The 22,362-nt window shown below is 46.6% G+C and overlaps 1 protein-coding gene across 2 annotated transcripts in view; it reads left to right on the top strand.

The window, feature by feature from the left end:
* The window catches only part of DGKD (diacylglycerol kinase delta), a 1,999,080-nt gene that overhangs the window by 1,032,852 nt on the left and 943,866 nt on the right, over positions 1-22,362 (top strand). For both annotated transcript variants that reach the window (XM_069617880.1, XM_069617879.1), the window contains exon 15: positions 9,076-9,349. In XM_069617880.1, the coding sequence (XP_069473981.1) occupies positions 9,076-9,349 (274 nt within the window). The remainder of the gene's footprint in view (positions 1-9,075; positions 9,350-22,362) is intronic.

Raw genomic sequence — 22,362 nt, 5'->3', positions numbered from 1 at the left:
AGGAGAGGGGAGGAAGTTGATGAGGTGTGGGAAGCGTCTATCGAAGAGGTGAAGGTTGGCCTGGGGGCCTTGGACCAAGATGGTCCCATTAGCGTAGACATTAATGATGGCCTTAGAGGAGCGGAAGGGGGCCAATAGGACATCCCAACGGGTGCCACCATTAATGGGAGAGGAGGAGAAAGGAGAGAGCACAGAGACCATATGAAGGGTCCATAGGTCAGACGAAGGCACGAAAAAGAGGATGTCAGTGAGAGTTTCCTTAGAGCAGGCACTAGTGTAGGTGTCAGCGATAGGGAGGCCCCGGTTGGAGACCAGGATGTCCGTTTAAAACTTTTTCCTACCAGATTTAGTGAGGAGAGCAGGATAGTCAATGGAGAAGCAGTTTGAGAAGATAGGCGAGACAGAGAGCACCATGGAGGAGGAGGGAGGGGGGGGAGACAGACGAAACGAGAGCACGCAGACAGGAAGTGAGCGGCAAGCAAAGTTACCACAATTAGAGCAGACAAACAGTAAAGCGTATTAGGTACCGGGCCACCTAAGTTTGAGAATCCTGCGAGGGGAGAAAAACACCCTAGTTTACCTCAACTGTGAATACAGTGAGGCAAGGCCCCATGCGGATGAACCAGGAGTAGGAGGGGTGGGCCGGGGAACGGAGAGCAGGTGGAACTGGCGCCTGGTGCCATGGTGTGCCATCCTATCCTGTTTCACTCCCTGTTATTTCTATTGGCATTCATTCAGGTAACCTTAACCTAAATATGGAAAAGTAAACAGAAACATGTTTTAAAATCTAAAACAACAACACGTATTTGTCCTTCACACTCAATGTTTGACACACCTGAATATTAGGAAAGATTTTCATTTTGCTGCTTTCCTCCCATAGACCTCTATGGAACACCCTTTCTTATTGCTTTTTTTGAACCCTGTCCTTTCTAGAGGTAAGGAAAGCCTTCTGCTTTACTTCCCTAACTTGTTTGCTCATTCATATAGGGACACTGACTTGTCCTTAAGACTATCAGTTGTGAGAGACTATGGCGGTTGTAACAACTTAGCCGGAAAATTGTAAAAGTAACGATTATACCTTGTAACAGCACTTTTACCTGCAAAGTAGGAGTTTAACAGAATACAGTTGCCGAAATTACCGGCACAGATACCACCTTGCCCGGAATTACCGGTGCCAGTAGCACCGGCAAAGTACATACTGGCAATTCCCGTAAAGTGCACCGGTAATACCAGCACAATGGTATTATGAGAATGGATTTGCAAGTAATACTGGCAGACCTTTGTTGGTAATACTGGCAAAACCAAGGCAGAGATAACATCACCACAAAGCATCCGGTAAATGGACACAGATGAAGGAAATAAGGCAACGGATGCACCCAACCCACCCAGGTGCACCCAATGCACACAGGAACAGTACTAAAGGGCTACACCTACCCCGAGAACACTTCCCAACACAACCATGCTGCCACTCATTGCCACTATCATGGATCTGGAGGTGCTCCATGCTGACGTCTAGCTGCTGGTGCTGAAGCAGCAGCACTGCAACAGGAGGCCATGGATAGACGGAGGAGTAGGACAAGGAGTAGAAGGATGGGGATTCAGGTGGCAATGCAGAGGTGTGCAGTGGTCCCTCACACAAGGGCCACACCCTGGACCCTCACAGACAGCCAGATACATACCCTGTACCGCCTAAACAGGGAGACCGTTCTTTCATGACCCCCTGACCCACATCCAGGAAGACATTGGGAGCAGGATCGCCATCAGGACAGTCATAACATGGCTGCTGAAGCTGGTATCGGTCCTGCACTGCCTGGCCAGTGGCACGTTCCAGCACTCTGTGGTTCAGCAGCATGGCATTTCGCAGCCTGCCTTCTCCAGATTGCTGGTGCAGGTACTGGAGGCCCTCCTGCGCCATGTGGGCCAGCACATCACCCTACACACCACCCAGGCACAGTTAAACACCACCAAGACCCGCTTCTATGTGATTATGGGCATTCCCAATGTGTTGGCAGCGTTTGACTGCGCACACATAGAGTTGATGCCCCCTGACTCCCAGAACCAACCAGTGCACGCCTCAATTGACGGGCAACAACACACAGGAATAGCACATGACTGGAGATGTAGCAGTCACTTTCCAGGCTATTAAAAACCCAAAAGGACATCCACGTTCAGTGCATCACCCACCCCTCCAATGCCAGTGAATCTGTAGACCAAGCCACATAGGGTCATGTGATGTATGCCCTGGTGAGACATGGGACTTGCATACAAAGACTGACAGTGGAGATTCCAATGTCTCAGGCAAGACCACGCCTGAGCATCATTACTCACACGTGTCCTTACCCCTTGCAGGTGACTCAGGATACCTGCTGCTTCCGTGGCTGATGACTCGTCTGAGGGATCCCCAGACGCAGAAGGAAATGGCATATAACAGGACACATGTGAGGACCAGGGTGACCATCAAGTGGACCGCTGGGCTCTTGAAGGCACGTTTCAAATGCCTACACAGGTCTGGGGGTGCACTCATGTATAGGCCAGAGAAGGTGGGGCAGCTAGTCCTGGCCTGTGCAATTTTGTACAATACCTGCGTCAGACGCAACATACCCCTGCCCCCAGATATGGAAAGTCCTCTGCCAAAGGAGGAGGATGATGATGCAGCGCCAGCTATGCACGTGCGCATGGGGTCCAGGGATGGGCACATGGCCCTTCAAGAACTCATAGCTAACCTTTTCTGAGTACCCCTTTCACTCTGCACTTCCCTTGCACCTTATTGCATATGATGCACATACACAATAAATACGTGTGCCAAAATCAGGAATGTCCACTTGTTGCATCTATTGAAAACTATATGTATTGAAGAAAAATTCTAAATCCAACACCCTCTGCCCCCCCTACACACACCGCTCCCTCGCACTCACACCTCCCCCTCTCCACACAGCCACCTCATGCACCCCAAACACCCCCCTCCTCAAACACCCCATAGTCACAAAGTGTATCAGAGTGTTAAGCCAAGTGTCTTTTGCGCTGTCTCTTCATAACAGGGCTCTTGGCTGGCCTAGGTGTCGATGTAAGCTGATCTGAGTGGCGCCATGGGCTGGCTGCCGCAAGCTCCCATGGCTGTAGTGGTGGTCGATGGCGGGTCAGACCCCAGGGCCGGCAAGCTCTCAAGAGTGACTTGCAGGGTGTGCGAGAGGGACTCAGACATGGCTGAGATCCCCTCATTCCCCTTGCGGTCCCTTTGGGCCAGGATGAGTAGTGCAGTGGTGGTACAGCCTTGTGCCTGTGCACTCCTGCGGCTGCTGGCCTGGAAGCACTTACACAGCAGCCTCAACTCATTAAGCTGCTGCCCTGCATGTGTCGTCATTGTCCCATGCCTTTCCTCCATGTCCCGATGCTGGCCATGGGTGTAGGAGGAGGGGGTGTGCAGTGCTGCTGGGCTGAAAGAGGGTGTGGTTGTTGTACTCATTCGTGTTGTGCCTGCCACGATAAGCCAGTGGCTGGTGTGCCCATGGTGTTGTGGAGTACACAGGTGAGACAGCCGGGCCACTGACCACAGGTGTGCTGGCAGCACTGGCGGTGGTGGTGCTAGTTGCACAGTAGAAGGTGGTAGTGCTAGTTGCACAGCAGGAGGTTGTGGTGGTACTTTCGCAGCAGGAGGTGGTGGTGCAGCCTTCCCAAGTCTGCCTGCAATGTGCTGGGCCTGATGACGGTCCAGGCGCTTCGCTATCAGAGGATGTGCCTCTTGGGGTGAGACAAGCATGCTGTAAGTCTTCTGTGAGTCACCTCTGCAGGCTTGCATTACACTCATGCTACATTGTGTATCCTGCCCTTGTCATGATGTTTCTTAGTCTGTTTGCTCCGATGTGTGCGTCTACATGTGGGTAGTGGTAGTGTACATTGACTGTTGGTCTGGCAAGGTAGCATGTTGTTGTGCGTGCAGTGGGCATATGATTCCTGTTTTGTTCCCCCTTGGCACACATGGGCGCTCGTCATGTGTCCATGTGTGGGGCTGTGTATTTTGGCTACAGTGCTTGTGAATGGCTACATCTGCCGGCATCCCCTGGTATGTGTGTTTGATTTGGCCATTTGCTGGGACTGACACGTGTTGGACCTGTTCCCTTGCCGATTTGGTGTTTATCTGACTGGGGATGCATGTGTTTGGACTCAACATTTGCATTTACACAGGGTTTGTTTTACTTACCACTATCGCCTTGGGTCCCAGCTCTTGCCTCTGCTGCCCTGACTCCCTCGATGCCCTCTATTTGCAAGATGGAGCTGAACGTCTCCTCCCAGGGCATGAGGGTCAGGGGTGCCACTGTGTCCCCTTCTGTGGCAGCAGATTCCCTCCTACGAGTGGCCAGGATGTTGCAGACCCTCAACCGCAAGTCGTTCCACTGCTTGTGTCAGTCCCTTGGTGTGTCTGGGACAGTCCTCATGGCTGTGACCTTGTCGGCCACCTCCTGGCAGATGGCTGTCTTCTTTCTCTGGCTGTTTCTGCGGTTGCCAGCCCCGAAGAGGGCCTTGGCGTTCAGTGCAGCCAGCTCTGCCTCTGTGAACTTTGGCTTGTGAAGCCGGACCTCCATGACTCTCAATTTGTCACTCTCAGGCATCTCTGCACTTTCAGTTGGCCCGGATGGCAGCAGGAAGTGGGAGATTTTAAGTGTTTTGACTTTTGCAAATGGCCACTGGCAAACTTCTCGTTCCTGCGATAATGCAATTTCCGGCGCCAGAATTAGCTGTGCTGATGATTCCAGGAGGTTAGGTACTGGTATCGCTATTTCTGGCACATTTATGCCAGAACCACTGGTGCTTTTCTGTCAATGCTGTAAATTGCGTGGTGCCGGTATTACCGTTTCAGGCACGTGAGTATGTGTGTGCCGAGCACCTGTAATGTGCCGCTAATTCCGGCATCGTTCTGCCGGAAAAAGTAATACCTGCACCACGCAATTACCAGCATTTTTCCAGCTACGTTGTAAATACCCCCATATGTCTCTCTTTGTGAATTCCTGTATTCTTGCAATTGCACACATGACCTTACAGTGAAGTGCAGTTAGGATACTTTTTCTTTGTAACTTTTTATATAGTGGTTTTTTGGTTACTTTGACAATGTACGCAAGACAAGCTGGTAGCAGCAGTGATATTTGTACTGTTCTTGTGACATTTTACTCGTGCACTTTCGCTTTTACCGTGAATGGCTACAAATGCTGGCTAGCACCCTAAGATAACTGTGCCACAAAGGTTTTTGCTTGTTCATGGGCCATATTGTTGTTTGGCTTTGTTCCTGCCTTCTCAGGTCATGAAGTGCCTTATATGGAAATCCCTTTCCCGGGGGAAAGCTGTGGCTTTCATGGCATAATGGCGGTTACTGTGTGTGGCCAGTGGCTGGGACTGTCTAGTTCATATCCACATCGCTGGTGCCTGTATGTTTGTTACTGGGCAGATGTTGTGTCAGAGGCTATCCATGATTTAGATAGCCAATGCTTGTTTAAATGGTGAAGATCCTTACCATTGCTGGGCTTGAACATCCTCACAGCACAAATCTTTCATAAAAGGAGGCTCCTACAGCTATTCAACAGATCATTGTTGGAGTGAAGTCCCCAACGAAGAAGAGCAGCCCCCTGACGACCTGAGGACGACCTCTTCAGCTGGCCATTATCGACTCCAGTGTTGTCCCAGTGAAGCCCTGATCCTCTGCCTGATCGCAAGAAGGCCCTGGTCAGTGCTTTGATTCCTGGACCGGTAGGAACAACCAGTCTCGACCCTTGCTCAAGGATCTGCACCACCTGAGCCTTCAAAAGTTTCCCTGTACCAACCAGTGCACTGACCAGCTTGCTCCTGGACTACCTTGATGCAGCACTTTCTGTTCCAAGTATTTCCTTGCAACTTGGAGGATCTCCAGCTTATGGAACAAGACACCCGCTGTTAGAAAAGATTTCTCTTTGAGCAACTTTCTCTCCATAGCTTTATGGATCCCCAATCTTGTTGCTTTTGTTTTTGAACCTATCCTGGCTTTTTACAGGGAAGCCTTTTCAGCTTCACCCCCATGGCCTTTTGCTCATTTTTTATGGGGAAACTGGTCAGTCCTTCAGGCTATCATTACTGGGAAACAGTTTTCCTTTTGATGTCTATACTTTTGTGACTTGTTAACATTGTACGCAGCATCTTACAATGCAGGGCAATAGGGATACTTTTGTATCACCCTAGCCTTTTACACTTGAGATTTTGGTTACTTTTATAAGACAATCTGGTGGCAAGAATTATGTGTTTACCATTTTTGTGTTATGTCTAGTGCGCACATTCATGTTTACCGTGTATGGCTACTGAATGTGGCTAGTGCCCTAAAATGCCAAGCAACTAGATTTTCTTTTGTTCTTTGGCCATATTGTTGTTTGGCCTTCTTCCTGCCTTGCCAGGTCAGGAAATCACATATAAGGTAATGCACTGCTTTTGCCTGCTAATAATGCCTTTGTGTGTGCATGGCTCAGGAAGTGGGTGGTACTGTCTGGTCTCACTCCACACCCTTGGTGCCACTGAGTCTGGGTGTGGGGCATGAGTGAAACCAGTAGTTGTCTGTGATTGGACAACTACTGGCTGTTTGAATGGTGCAGGTCCTTGCCGTTGGTGGGCTTGGACTTGCTTCCAGGCTCGATTTTGGATAGGAAGACTACTCCTGCAGCCATTTCTTGGGATCAGCATTGGAGCTAAGAATTCTGTGCGGAAGAACAGCCGACTGAAGATCCGAAGAAGACTCCGGAATAGGGCCAGCATCCCTTCCTGTGTCTGGCCTGATGAAGCCTTGTTGGACTAGCTGGTCTTCGAAGACCCTGTGTGGCGCTTCAACCAATGGACTGGTAAACCAACCAGGCTCAATGTGTTCTCAGTGATCCAGCCATCCTGAGTCTACGGTGGTCTGACCTGCTCTCCAATGGGCTACCTCGCTTGAACCCTTGCGTTCTGCGTTTTCTGCTGGAACTTCGGTGGTCGCCAGCTTGTGTTGTCAGTCGCCTTACTGTTGAGTTCCAACCTCCCAGCTTCAATGGATCCTGTTCTGGAAGGTCTTCTTCAACCGCTACTGGAAGGATGCCTGCCAGTGTCTGTGTGTGGTGGCCACCGCTGGAACTTGCTTTCCCCCGTCCTGTGAAGTACCCTGAAGAGGTCTGCATCTGTGCTTTCTGCATTTCTCCATCGCCAAGGCTAGCACTCTGCTCCTGGACCCAACCAGAGTAATCCTTGCATCCGCAGCTCCTGGGCACTTCTCACTGGAACCAAAAGCATGAAATTCAATGTTCAGTGACCCACCCTCCACCTCTCCCAGTCAACCCATCCAGTCTCCTGGGAAAATCAGAGTCAAGGGGGTAAGTAAACGCAAAGCATTTGTCTACCCCTGTTCTCCTCAGGATAACATTGAGAACACATCTCTTTCTGTCCTTGCATTCAACTGCTTTTTGGTCATCTCACCTGGGCAGGGAAATCTTAAAGATAAGAACACATTTTTACTTAACAGTAACACTGTTGCATCTTTTCTCTTGAACAATCAGCAACACAAGTACTTTACCTGCAGCAGATGCATTCTGGGGAGAAGCATTGTGACTTTTGGGCCCATGCCCCACTCTTCATAGTGATTGGATAGAGCATATTTCTTGTGACTTGGTTCCATCTTACTGCATCACTTACATTCCATCTTTTATTGATTTAAGTCATTCAATGCATTTTAAAAACCTATGGTTACTGTATATATGTTTATTATTGAGTATTATTCTCACCTGCTTGTTTAATTTGTGTGTGTTTTGAGCCTAGAATACATCTAATATTTGTGTACATTCCTGTCTAAATTGAATTATTGTTTGCTTCACTGTGTGGGCTCATTGTCAACCTCTGACCCCACTCACACTGACAATAGCCTTGACTTCTCTGCATTGCTACCTTGATTAGGTTTGTGCTAACCTCTCAGAGTTCCCCTGTTCACTATAACTTGGGTAGCCTGCTAATATCGGTCCACCAGGCCAGATTCCAGAAATCCATCATAACACCTGCTCCGACATTTTCAGCCTCCTTGTATAAACTGAATCTGTGCTGGGCCTAGTGCTGTGTTTGTCCCCTGAAATTCACCTATCGCAGCCTGACATGGTGATCCCATGAGTTGTCCGGAGGTGGTCTGTCCCGCAGAAGTCTTCATCTTTCCTCTTTTGGGTGTACTCCTGGAAGCTGTATGGGACCGATTCCTGCGTACCGCGACGGACCGATAATAAATCCCGGCGCCAAAAGTAACCTCTGCTCCTTTGACCCTTAGGCCTTCCTCAATAGGGCCAAGCACAGAAGACTGTGTCCCCAATGGATTCCAGAACACCAGCAGTGGCCTCTGGAAGAATCGAGGTCCGGGACAGGACGTAAGTTAACCTACCTGTTTCTGTCCCCCCCCCCCGTCCTCCATAGGATTACATGGGCATAACGTCCTGTCCCTAAATCACCCTTTCCTGGCCTTGGTCAGTGGCGGCCATGTCAAGCATCCCTTCCTAAGATTATCTTAAGGACTGGGATTGAGTGATTCTGCTCTTATGAACTTTAACTTACTTTTGGTCTCTTCCTAATAATAACAACTGGCTCTGCCAATCTCTTTATAAACCTACCTGAAAACTTTGGAAATTGTGACTTTTGGCCACAAGGCCACAAAACATCTTAGACTTGGACTTTATAAGAACTGGGGAAGCTGGTTTAACATCATGCTGAAGTGTTTTTTTTCTCTTTCTAAGCATGCAAGTACTTACTTGTGTTTCACTGGTTATTGAATCAAATTATGTTCTATTTCTCTTAATGGTGAATGTATATATCTGTTTTATAAGGGTTTTGTGTGACAATATTTGACCAAAGATTTTACTTGTTCAGTGTGCATTTTAAATGCCTAGTAAACTATTGTATTTTTATACTTCTTGTCTAACTGGAATTACTGGTGTTGCTCTGTATGGACTCATTGTAGCCTCAGATCACTCTCACCCTTCCTGGCCTTTTGCCTTTGTCAATATTTGTTTTGAAGTGTGCTCAGCAGTTGAAGTCCTAACTCTTCCAATTTCTACCTTGCAGTGCTCCGTTTTGAAGGAGAAACTGAACTCTCTTTTAAAGACACTGACTGAAGAATCTGAAGCTGCCTCCTGCTTTCCCCAACCACCTCCCACTATTGCAGAGGAACAGGAGGACTGTGAGGGATCAAGAAATACATTTGACACTATCAGCAACCAATCTACAGGCTCCACATGCACGTCTCGGCCCCAGATCTTCCGGCCACGGGAGCAGCTCATGCTTCGAGCCAATAGTCTGAAAAAAGCTCTCCGACAGATCATAGAGCATGCAGAACGAGGTAATTGCTCAACCAGCTTTTACAGCATCATTATACAGTAGATTGCCTTTCCAGGTATGAGAACATCTATGGTTTCCGCTCTCACCTGCAAGTTAAAAACAAAATGTAAGCTGCATCTTTAGATCTCAAAAAGAATCGTCCCGGCTGAAGATGGACAGTCTTGTGGTTTTGTTTAGGGTTCTGAGTGTTTTGTCTTCACTTCATAGATTGAGTGTTGTGGCCAAACCATAAAGTTGATATTTTCTGTGATACGAACCCCATCTGTAAAGCTCACCTGTAGCTCTGCTCTTTATAGTTTTTCTGCTTTCTGTTGGCTATGCGGTTGCCTGTATTTCACAAAACCACTAATGGATAATCCATTTCTTAGCAGTAGCATCACACTGCTTGGCTAGCATGTGCATCATTTTCTTCCCCTTCTGTGATATGACCATTGTTATCAGGTCCCAGTGCCGAAAATCCTGCAGGAGCAGACGAATAGCCCACCAAATCCCCCAATCCGGTCTACCCAACAGTAAATGAAACTACTATTGAGTTGACCAGGCAGGGGGATAGGGGAAAGTGGATAAAATAACAAATTGACAGGATTCTTCTGGTTCCCTTCAACTCCTGACGACTCTGCTCACTGGAACCTGTGTAAATAATGCAGTATAGTTAGCTTAAACCATAACACTTGCCCTTGAATCTGTATATTCTCTTTTCTGAACTCTCCTTACCTGTCTGCCATGAGGCAATTTTAAAGGATGAAGCTCTCAACTTGGTTACAACTTGAGCTGAAAACTCTGTTCCCCTCTTCCTTTTTACAGGCTTAAGGATATGTCAGGTCCCAGGGTAACAGAAGGCATTAGGTTAGAATTAGTCAGGTGTTAATAGTGCCTAGGTAGGGTTAATTTCATTGAAAAGACATTTCCTTAACCTAATCATTGTATCAGCCAGCAACTATTGTCCCAGCTCAAGAGGGTGGAACACTTCCTGTTCAGAAGTGATTGGTTAATGACTACTGTGATGCAGTTTGGAATTTAAAGAAAGGTTCTAAACTGCCTTTCATTCAGGATCTGTTAGTGGATGGTCACAGCGCATTAGAGCTCCAGAGAAATCTGAAGGAAAACTAAAGAAATCACTGAGTGCCAGTTTTAAAGTCTTCATAGAAAGCCAGAGAAAAGAAAACTCAGATAAGTGACTGAAAATATACAAAAGCAAAGTTGTGAGAAAATGTTTTTATGTTATAATTTAAGTTAGTTCAAGTTCAGCTTTGGATTGCCAATCTTTTCATAATTTTGAAGAAAAGTCAAAGACTGTTAATTTAACAATAAATGAAAACGATCTGGAACGGAAAAGCATTGCAATGTACTATGAAACATTCGTTTTTATTGTGCGCGTGTCAGCGTATATGTAATTGAATTTCGAAGGGATTGTGTCCTCCGACGTATTCCTTATCTTTGATAATACGTTTCCAGCTTGCTGGCCTCGGAAATTTTTTTTTGTAGAAGGCGCTGTGCGTCGACGTCCGCCGAGTCGATGTCCCTCGACGGCCACCGTATCGGCGACAACGTCACCATGCCCATAAATAGCCACGCGCTGCGTCCGTTGCTCAGTTCCGTTTTGTAGCATAAGAAAAGTCCTGCCTGAATTGGTTATTGACCTTGAAGGAGCGTAAGCTGCAACCACAAGGGAAGTATCACTGCAGGGATGGATGGGAGGGGCGATAAGGAATACGTCGGAGGAACATCCCGTCGAAAGAACGTTACAAGGTAAGGAGTAACTTGTTCTTCTGCTTGCGCGCGACCTGGAAAGTGTATTAGATGTTATTAGAAAGCATTCGAGTACGTATCGCGTGTCGGCTGCTTTAGAAGAAAGGACCCTGAAAACGTAATGCAACGTGACCAGGAAGTTATTGCAGGCGTCGCGTAATTCATTTCATTGGCTCTGTGGAGAATCTTCTGATCCTGAGGCGGCGTACAATTGAGACTACGTTGTGCGCAAGTGAAAATTAAATAAGCAGCTTTCAATTGATCAGCTGCTTTAAGAATTGGGAGCGTTCAGTGATCGATCATATTTAGTAGCGCGAACCAGTGACAACATAGAGGTCTAGGTAGCGTGTGCACGCACGTTATGAGAAATCCTGCAATATACAGAATGTACTACGTTAGGATTGTTTTTGAGTTAATCTTAATTCTGAAAGTTGTTTAAGAAGTAATAAGACTTAATTCATGTACAGAAGAAGTTTAATAAATGAGATCCAGTTGTTTCACGCAAGGCAAGCCATTGAATTTCATGAAGCACAGAGAGATCAATAAGTAAACACAGCAAATATACAAGTTAGTAGAATTCAATACAAGTTGTGTGCTTAATGACAGGAAGTTCTACACAACACTGAAGTCATCCTTATTGTATAAGAAGATATTGAAATCTTAAAGAATCCATCTAAAGAAAGCAAATTACTATAAGGATTTATTCATTCAAGAGTCTCTCAGTAAAGTAACAGAGACTGTCAGGTAACAAGGGAATTTGGGAAGGTAAATATTTGAAAAAGTTAGTGAAGTTAAATTCAGAACTGAATTGTTACTATGCCATTCGCAGGTATCCAGAGTTCCGAGGTGCCAAGCAATTAAGGACTTCAGTGTTATCCTGACCGTTTGTTATTTTCTCCAATTCTCCTTTTCCCCCACTCTGGTCAATCCAATAATTATTTAATTGATTGTTGGGTATACTGGTTTGAGGGACTAGGTGGGCTATTCATCTGCTCCTGCAGGAGATCTCCGCTGGAACCTGATACTTAAGGATACTGTATCTGCAACTAGGCTCTCCTATTTGTGGTGTATCTTCCCAACACTTGCTTCCACTGACTGTTGCCTTTTTCTTTTCCTTGGCTAAACTATCTTCCTGCACACTGCTGGGTTTCAGTTCTTAAACAATTCACAATTACAGACTTTTTAAAATATGTCCTTATTTTCAGAGCTGCCTTGCTGCTCCCTTTGTCTCAATTATTCTCTGTACATTCTGTTATCAAGTATTCTGAATTCCTTACTGTATTTCTCTAATGACTTCAGAATAAAGAAACGTTGAATACTTTCAAAAATCTCACTCTTGGTACTGATCCTCGCTTTGTAGGTGCACAAGCACTCCTTATTCACCGCCGCACCTACCAGAAGAGAACTAGTCTCCAATTCGAGGAAAAATGAAACGTGCGCATAGCAGGAATCAGGAATTCACTGTGTCTACGAAAAGGATTTCTTTCACAGGAACCACACACTCAGATTACTTCTCACCGATCCTCTCAGCAATATATGACTGCTGCACCACACAGCAGTCTTCAGGGCCGAACTCACGACTCACTTCCTGCTTTCACGACGCAAGGACCTACACTGCGTGGTCCTTTCCTTAAAAGGGCTCCACACTAGCTTGACACGCACCAAAAAAAACAATGCAAAGCTCATGCACAGCCCAAACTCAGTAACTCCTTTAAACGTTAATTTGCACGCACCTTAATAATTAACTCTCTTATCTTATATTATTTACAGTTCCAAAAAAATAACATGAAAAATTACAATTAGACTGATGCTTTTTCTTCAGTTTCCTAGAACACTGTAACTGTCATTTATACCACAATTACACAAGTTTCAAAAATGGAGACAAGTACCTTTTAACGTCACTTATCTGAATAAAGTCTCAGGCTCTTTCAGATGCTGATTTCCCCTGGGCTTTTGCTAACTTGTTATGGGGAAACTGACATGTCCTTCAGACTGTCAGTACTGGGAAACTGTTTCCCTTAGTCTTCGACTATGTCGCCATTTCTTGGTAACTTTTTAACAGTGCACAATGTACCTTCCAGTACCGTGCAATGGGTTCCTTTTTGTTTTATGGCCCTAGACACCTTCACATGATTGTTTGGTGACTGTACAAGTGTGCCCAGGACGAACTGGTGGCAGCAGTTACTTTTTATACATGTTTTATTTCTTTTTACAGGATCACATTGTGTTTACCGCGTTTGGTTCACGGTTTTGGCCAGGTATGAAAATGGTAGAGCCACAAAGTCTTTTCTTCAGCCCTACATCCATTTTTGTCCATTGCCTTCCCCCAGGTCGAGTGACCCGGGTTTTCCTTATTTGGGCATCCAGCCTCCCAAGAAAACAGATCTCTTTCGCTGGCTTCTGCATGTCACATATGTGTGCCCAGGAAGCCAGTTGGGACTGTCTAGTCCCAATCCACACGACTGGTGCCAGGGTGTCTGGAGTGCCCGAATGACTGGGACCACCGTGGGCCATGATTGGTACACGACTGGGATGGCTACACGAGAGCAGATCGTCGATTGGAAGTCCTCGATTTTTGGCACAAAGCTAATCTTGGATAAGAGAAGGGGCTCTGCATCCATTCCAGGTTGATCACCTGAGTTCTCTCCGAACTACAGAAGGCGCCAAGTATCCTGCAACAAAGAAACTGACTTGTGAAACCGCCTTAGATGCATTGTAAGGTCTGGCACCCTGAGTCCCTTTGGAGTAGTGGGAACAACTACCCTTGGCACTCCCTGCTTACCCACCGAAGTAGCCCTTTTTCTGAAATGTTTCTGGGCCATCCTGTGAACTGTCCAGCTCAACTTTGGGGTATCCCGCAGAATCACTGCCGTCTAGAGTTGAAAACTGAGACTTGGGACATTGCTTGCTTGTGGTCCCATGCCATCTCCCACCAAATCTCGTAGGCCTAGCTCCTCGGGGTTGCGAATAAGGAGAGTGCGTAACGCCACACACATCTGTGATTCCTCTGTCACTACCTGTTGGTGACGGTCGCTCTAGGTGCCTTGCTGAACTGCCCTCCTGTGCCCTGAAGCCTGCTGCACCGGAACTTACTTTGTATCTCCTGAGAAAAGGCAACTGTCCCGCCAAGGACATTCGTCCTATCCCGCAGCCACTGAGAGCTGGAGCGCAGTGAAACTACAGGACTCAAACCTACTAGCGATCATGACTAAACTGGCAAAGTTTGGTCCGGACTGTGCTGAGGGTCAGTTAGTACTTGCATCACTTACCGGTGGCTCCCTGGCTCAACCGATTGCTTTTACGCATGAATATCTCTGAAAAGATGTTCGCCTTCGGCTGGGTTAGCCTGCGCTCCCTAGCTATTCTCACCTCTTGGAAGTTGCTCTGCCGCCAAGGGCATACCCTACTTGAATAGTGGGAACCAATTATTCATCACCTCAAGCCCCTTCCTGACTCGCCATTCCCTGACTACACCCCAAATGAAAGCTGTGGGCACCGCTTCGCTGCGTGAGGTGAGGGAGACCCTCAGAGGGCCCCCAGCATCATCTGCCTAAACGTAAACCCACCGGGGCTACACACCGATCATCTGCTTTATTAAGAAGCATTTTACCCAAAGTAATCACACGAATGGAGTCGCCTGTTGCACCTTTTACTTTTATGCTGCTTGCAGTGGCATCACTTCAAATATCTTAAACAAATAGCATTTTCGTATATCTGATTGTTCTGCCGCCACTGCCACGTTACCTCAGCTGCAAAAGACCATTTCAAATTGGCCGTCCTGCCTTCACGCACCAGTGTTTACTTCCCTTTGTTTGTATGGTAACAGCTGTGATTGGCCACGTGTTACCTTATAGTTTGCCCAATAGGGAGCCGGCAGATGAACGCCAGCCCCCGACCAAAGGCCCACACTGTGGTGACCGCGGGATCGTGGGCCACGTCCCTTTCATCCAAAGTAAGTCGGCGATCATCTTACCTGCCACAGTGTCTACCAACTCTGTCCGCCTCTGCCGTACCTATGGATATCGACCCACAATAACATAGAATACGATCGCTCGCAACGAGCACCAAGCCTGCCATTATTACTGGTGCATATACGATCACTCCCCCTGCTGTGATTGTTCACCATCCACTTTACCATCAAGCTGGTCGTACTGTGCCTACCGCATACACCCATAAAGTCACGCGCTCATCTTCTCTGGTGCCTACCTCAACCATACCCTCTCTTTACTCTGCAAATCACACCACCGACCTAGTGATACCAGGGACCTTCTCACTATCTGCTCGATTAGCCAGTAGATTTATCTGAGATCGGCACCCGTCTGCTCAACGCACCTTGACCACTTTGCCGTTCCTAGTACCATTCAACACCAATAAAATGCTACATTTTGCCTCGTGTGCCTTCTATCGCCAACCTCCTGTCACTTGATGCATTGTGCCGCACGCTCTGTATCACGTGCCTGACTATTGCATTTTGCCCATGTTCCATTTGATGTGCCCAGTTGAATAGTACCACATGCCTGTCCATTGAATTGTGCCCATGTTCCATTTGATGTACCCAGTTGAATAGTACCATATGCCTGCCCATTGCATTTTGCCCATGTTCCATTTTATGTGCCCAGTTGAAAGGTACCACGTGCCTGACGATTGCATTTTTCCCATGCTCCATTTGATGTGCCCAGTTGAATAGTACCACGTGCCTGTCCATTGCATTTTGCCCCTGTTCCATTTGATGCGCCCAGTTGAATCGTGACACGTGCCTGACTATTGCATTTTGCCCCATGTGCCACCTGCTGATCCTAACATAATCACGGCACCTGCTTGATTGTCACATTTTGCCCCATGTGTGTCTGAACATACCCAGCTTAATCAGTTCACACCCTTTGACTGTTGTATGATAAAATACCCTGCACCCCACACTGTTGCACCAAGTATAATTGAGGCAATGCGGCCTACTGACCTATATCAAATAAAGACTGTTAGCCTTCCATACACTGTCTGCCAGCCATGCCTATGAAAAAACTACCCCTTTGCACTTTTGGATCATAATCGGAGCAGGCTTACTATCTATCATGATCCTTCCCGACCTAAGTACTATAACTAGAGATGAGAAGTATATTACCATGCAACCTACACAGACCCTCATCTCTTCACCTAGCAAGCAAAGTATCTCCCTTAGGATGCCCACCTCATTACCCCATCAGGACACAATAGCACCGACAACATTTCTGCGTCCGTGGCCAGCTCATCATACTAGACCTAACTCCCTAGGCAACACCATTACAAACTCTACCAACACGCTTAGCCCCTTCCAATGGATCCAGCGATACGCCTCCCGCCCTGTTCCTAACCAACCTTGCTCTACAACAACTAGGAACCTGAGACTTGGATCTAGACTCCAACAGTCGCACTTACTACTCCCCTTACCCAGGGAGAAACTCAACACTAAATCCCCACGCAACAAGATAAAAACTGCTGAACCACATCTAGTCAAGCCACCTACCGACTCCCCGCTCCAAACCAAGACTGTAGCACTGTCAAACAAGCCTAAGAATATCGTTCCCATCAAGGGAGCTCTTCTCAATGCTAGGCCCCTAAGAGCACATGCTTTAGACATTGCTGACCTCATTACATCTAACGAGCTAAACTTCCTAGCCATTACTGAGACATGGCTCCATGCTGCAGCAGACCCCTCTCTCTCCCTAGCCATTCCAGTTAATTATACAATTACTAGATTAGACAGGGAATCTTCCAAAGGTGGAGGAGTTACGTTATCTCTAAAAATTCATCTTGGTTTTAGAGCCCTGCCTAAAGTACATTTCCCTTCAGCTGAACTTTTATCCATGAAGCTCCCTCTCTTCGCTACACGCACTCTAAAAATCCACCTGGTGAATAGAGTCTCAGGCCCTGTATCTACGCTTGAGGAAGATATCTCACTACCCCTCTCTTCTGACACCAAACCTGGCTCCCAAATCCTTCTGCTGGGAGACTTCAACCTAGGCTTCCAAGATACAACTGATGTTGCTGCCACCTCTGTAGCCAACTCAATCTCAGAACTTGGTTTCTCCCACTGCAGCACTATGCCTACTCATAACAAAGGCAGAATCCTAGATTGGATTGCGGACCTGAACTGCAAGACCTCTATGCTCGCTAACACACTATGTGCTTGGTCGGACCACCATACTGTCTCATTCAACCTGCAGGCTAGCACCCCACCTAACCCCACTGGGGTTCTGGCGCCATCCACCCTTTCCAGAAATAATAAGAATATCACAGTAGAGAATCTATTGCCTCTATTAAAACCCATTTTGAACTACATTAATGCAAGTACAGACCCCTCAACACTAGTTGACTTATATAACTCAACTCTCAGCCATGCCATTCACACAATAGCACCTTTGAAGATCTGCAAAGCTAAGCCTCGAGATCATCTCAACTCTTGGTTCACTGCTAGCCTTAAAACACTACGCTACTCCAAATGACATGCAGAAACCTCATAGATAAACCATCCTACAGCTTCAAATAAAGACGCATTCTTAAAAGCCGCCAGCTGCTCCAAAACAGCGATCCTCCAAACCAAAAATTAGACCTACAACAACAGAATCACCAGAGCCAAATCAGGCACTAGGGAACTATTCACCATCCTTAGGGAGCTTGAGTCACCTGGACCACCCATCGAAACATGCATTAAAGATCAAATCTGGTGCACCAATACCCAAGGAGCCCTTCTCAATAAAATATCGATGCTCCAAGTCAAAATAGCAAAATAGATAACAAAAAACATAATTTCAAATGGATTGTGTCCTCCCACGTATTCCTCATCTTATGATAATTGTATCTCATCAGCTTTGCTGCTTCGGGAAAAAAAAATTCTCAGCAGAGAGCGCTGTGCACAAGGTTGTGGCGTTGATGTCCCTCAACGGGCTCCGTACCGCATCGACGTCATCACCAATATAAGTAGCTTGTGCCGCACTCGTTGGCTTCAGTTCAGTTTTTCTGATTGCTTTGACGGGGTTCAAAAAATGTGTCAACTGTGGATCTAAAATATCGATCACTGACCCCCACCGCGTTTGTCTTTGGTGCCTGGGTTCAGACCAGCGACTGTGGCTCCTGTCAGTCGAAGACGGAGAAAGCTCTTTGTGAGAGAAAAGGTAAACGGAGGGAAGCTTCCAATGCATCTTCGAAGACCTCTTCGAAGGCCTCTTCAAAACATAAAAAGTCTGTTGAATCGAGAGATTCGGAACGGCACAAGCATTCGAAGAGATCCCGATCACGTAGTAGATTGAGGCGTTCTTCATCATCTTCCTCAAAGAAGATGAAGAGGAGACACAGATCTCCTTCCTCTTCGTCTGACACATCTACCGAATTGGTAAGATGTCCGACTAGGTCGGATTCCCTAAGAAAATTGGAAGAATTCAAAAAACAAATGATGACGGTCTTAGAGAATGCGGCTCGACCCCCCTCAAAGAAACCTTGAAAAAGCCAGACCCGGGTCGCTACTTTGGACGACGCAGGAGAGTCAGAAACTACTAAAGCTAAGTCCAGTAGTAAGGAGGAAACTCGACAATCTCGACCCGACGTTAAAACATCAAAGGCTTCTCGAGATTCGAGTGATTTCCCTGGTAATGACTAAGAAACATTTATTTATTTATTTATTTATTTAACATTTATAAAGCGCTCACACAGCCCGCAGGCATCGAGGCGCTGTTACAGGGATTGTTTTGTTTTTTTCTTAGTTGCGTAATTGTTTTTTTTTTTTTCTCTTAGTTGCGTATTTATAACGCGCTTAAACACCCAGAGGTTTTTAAGCGCGGACCCGGGGATCGAACCTGTAGTTGCTTCGTGTCGTCCTGCTTCCAAGACGCGCACGCTGCCGCTGAGCTATCCTCCCGGACAAACATCAATCGTCGTAGCACTCGACGACTTAATCGACGCCATCGGCGTCGACTACCTCGACGTCGGAAAAAAAAGAGAAATCGGCTACTTTATCGAAGCCGTCATCGACGACTTCGAAGAATCCTTTGATTCTCTCAAGACAAATTCCTGAATATGAGAAAAGGTACCACTTTATTTTACGTACTGTGTTGAGCAGATCAGGATGGAAAAAAATCCCATGGCTAGCCTATGTTTCTGCTAAATTGGGGGAAGTCAATCTAAGTGCCCTGTTTCCGCCTGAATCCTTAATTACTAAGCCTGAGGGGGCAGCCTACAAGGCTAAACTGGGAGAAATTGCAGCTAGGAGAAAAATTCTCCTGGGTCATACCCAGCAATATGATTCTTTTCACTCCAGTATTAGTAATCTCTCTGGAATTCAACCATATTTGACCAGGAGCACTTTTAAAACAGAAAGGTGGTTGATTACGAGGGCCCGCTTTGATTGTCTTCGGCTACAGGGAAACACATGTAACTGGAAAAGTTTCCCCAGTGATGCCGGCTGCCCAGTCTGTGGTCACAAGCGCGAGGACCTCGTGCATCTGTTGTTTTTTTGTACAGGTTATGCGGGTATCCGCAGAATGACCTTGGTCCCCGCTCTTAAGAAAACGGAGATACGTTTATATAAGGTCGCACTAGAGTTTCTTCTGAGCGCCGAGTCAGTTTTTACATCCTGGGCACTGTTGACTTTTTTTAAAAGAGCGATGTATTTTAGAAAAAACTTATTGAATGTGCAAGGTGGGGGTAGTTAGTGCGACCAATTTTTATAATGAATTGTGCATGGGGAATAGGGGTTGAGTCCTGTTTTATGCTTGATTACAATGTATAATATCTAAATTGGGCCCTCCTGATTGGAAAGCAAGTGTCAGTTGTTATTACTATTTTCGACAGTGATTCGTAATTTTTGGTACCTATTTTTATCTGCCTTTTATACAATTAGTGCCTTTGCAATGTTGGAAATGTGTAATTCATTTTTCCTTTTTTTTTTTTGTTTTGTTGTTTAATGGAATTTCTCATATTTCCGAATAAACATGTTTGAATTGAAAAAAAAAAAAAAAAAATTGAAAAGGTATACACCTTTCCCAAAATCAGACTTTTTAAAGTCTATGTCCTCGATATTTGAGGAAGAAAGTGTCTTAGAGGAAGAAATGTCTCCTTTTGGAGTGAAGTTTGGTACTAGGGATGTGCCAGAGGAATTGATTGACCCTGAGTCAAGATTTAGAGACCTGTGCGATACTCTTCACTCTGCCAGTGGCATTGATACGTCACCGGAGTTAGTTTCAAAAACCTGATCCTGCAGAGTATGCAGATTCAGGGTACAGGAAGCTGATGAACAGGGTCATTGAATATATGGGTTGGGGTAGGTATTTACCAATCTTTGACTAGGATGATATGACAGGGCCCCCAAAAAGACCCAGTTCTTCCTTTTCATAGAGCTCTCCAAAGAATAGTGGTCACACATTGGGAGACTCCAGTGTCTGTTGCAGCAGTCAATACAAACCTTCCAAAAAAGTATAGATCATCAGGCAATGACCCTGATTTTCTGAGTAAGCATCCTACACAAGAAGGTCTAGTGGTACAAGCTGCTACTTCCACGAGACAATCAGCTTATCCATCTATCCCCCTAGATAGAGAAGATAAAAAAGTAGATGCTTGGGCTCCCAAGGTATTTTCCTCGGGCAGTATGGCCCTTAAATCAGCAAATTTTACCTGTACCCTGGCCAGATTTACCCATACCCTGTGGGATTGCGTAAAGGCGGCGGCTGATCATATTCCAAAAGGCGAAGAAAGGGAAGGCTTTCTGAATATTGTGAAAGATGGTAAGGAGGCAATGGGGGAATGTCTCTAATCTGGATTGGATACTGTTGACAGCATCAGCAAATCCATGGCTGCAAGCACCATACTGCGCAGATTTGCGTGGTTGAGGAAGTCGGGGTTTGCACCAGACGTGCAGGCCAGGCTACTCAACATGCCTTTCGACGGCTCGAGGCTGTTTGGCAGTAAAGCTGATGAGAGCTTAGAAGAACTGCAGACCTCCAAGGCGGCAGCTAAGTCACTTAGCACCTCTATGCGACAGCCTCAAAAACCTTATTCGGGCTCATCTTCCTGGAAAGGTCGTTCTTTTCGATACTACTCCTCTTTTGGTAAAGGAAGAGGACAGGCCGCACAGAAAGGTAGAGGAAATTTCCCTCATAGTGGATGAGGAAGAGGTGCGAAATCAGCCTCAGCAGCAGCATCTTTGCCCTCAGCCGCTCCTACAGCCGCCTTCATATCTCTCTGAGGCCTTAGCACACAAGACTCCGGTGGGAGGCAGAATCTCTCAGCATCTGAATGAATGGCGAGGCATTACTTCAGATGCTTGGGGACTGGAAACAGTAGCTCAAGGTTACTGCCTTCCCTTCCTAAAAAGGCCTCAGGGCCATCCACCAGATTCCAGATCCGCTCCTTGTGCAGGAAATTGTAACTCTGCTAGAGAAAGGTGCAATAGAACATGTACCTGTAGCGGAGAGGAACAAGGGTTGGTACTCCCCTTACTTTCTCATGCCAAAGAAGGACGGAGGGCTGAGACCCAGCTTGGACTTAAGAAGTTTGAACAAGTTCCTCAGGAAGGACAAGTTCAAGATGGTAACCCTTTCTCAGATCCTTCAGGCTCTCCAACTCCAAGACTGGTTGGTATCATTGGACCTTCAGGATGCTTACTTTCATGTGCCAATCCATCTCAAGCACAGAAAGTACCTGAGGTTCACGGTTGGTGGCTCTCACTTTCAGTTTCGAGTTCTGCCATTCGGGCTGACCTCCGCCCCAAGGGTTTTCACCAAGCTGATGGTGGTTGTGGCAGAGAATCTCAGGAGAGGGGGGATTCACATCTACCCCTACCTGGACGATTGGTTGGTAAGAGCTTGTTCCCCCCGAACAAGCTCATGAACATCTTGCAATCACCTGCCTCTCCCTACACAAGCTGGGCTTCTCCCTCAATTACAAGAAGTCCCATATGATACCATTCCAAAGACTCCAGTTTATCGGAGCAGTCCTGGATACTTCCTTGGGCAAAGCCTCGCCTCCCGAGGTGAGAGCTCTCCAAATTCTGCAGATAGTAACAAAATTCCAGAATGCCCAGTGTCTGCTGGCCTACAATTTTCGGAGGTTGTTCGGTCTCATGGCGTCCGGTTTTTTTCTGGTGCCAGAGGCTCGACTGAGAATGAGATCTCTTCAATGGTCCCTCAGAACTCAGTGGTCCCAATTCTCTGGGAGTATGTTGGATCTTCCCCGAGCACAGTTGCTCAGGATCTACTATGGTGGGCTTGCAACGACAATATCCTCAAGGGAGAATCTTTT

This window comes from Ambystoma mexicanum, chromosome 10 (genome assembly GCF_040938575.1).
Source record: "Ambystoma mexicanum isolate Mex_15411 chromosome 10, UKY_AmexF1_1, whole genome shotgun sequence".
NCBI classification, from domain to species: domain Eukaryota; kingdom Metazoa; phylum Chordata; class Amphibia; order Caudata; family Ambystomatidae; genus Ambystoma; species Ambystoma mexicanum.
This window is presented reverse-complemented; position numbering and strand designations above follow the sequence as displayed.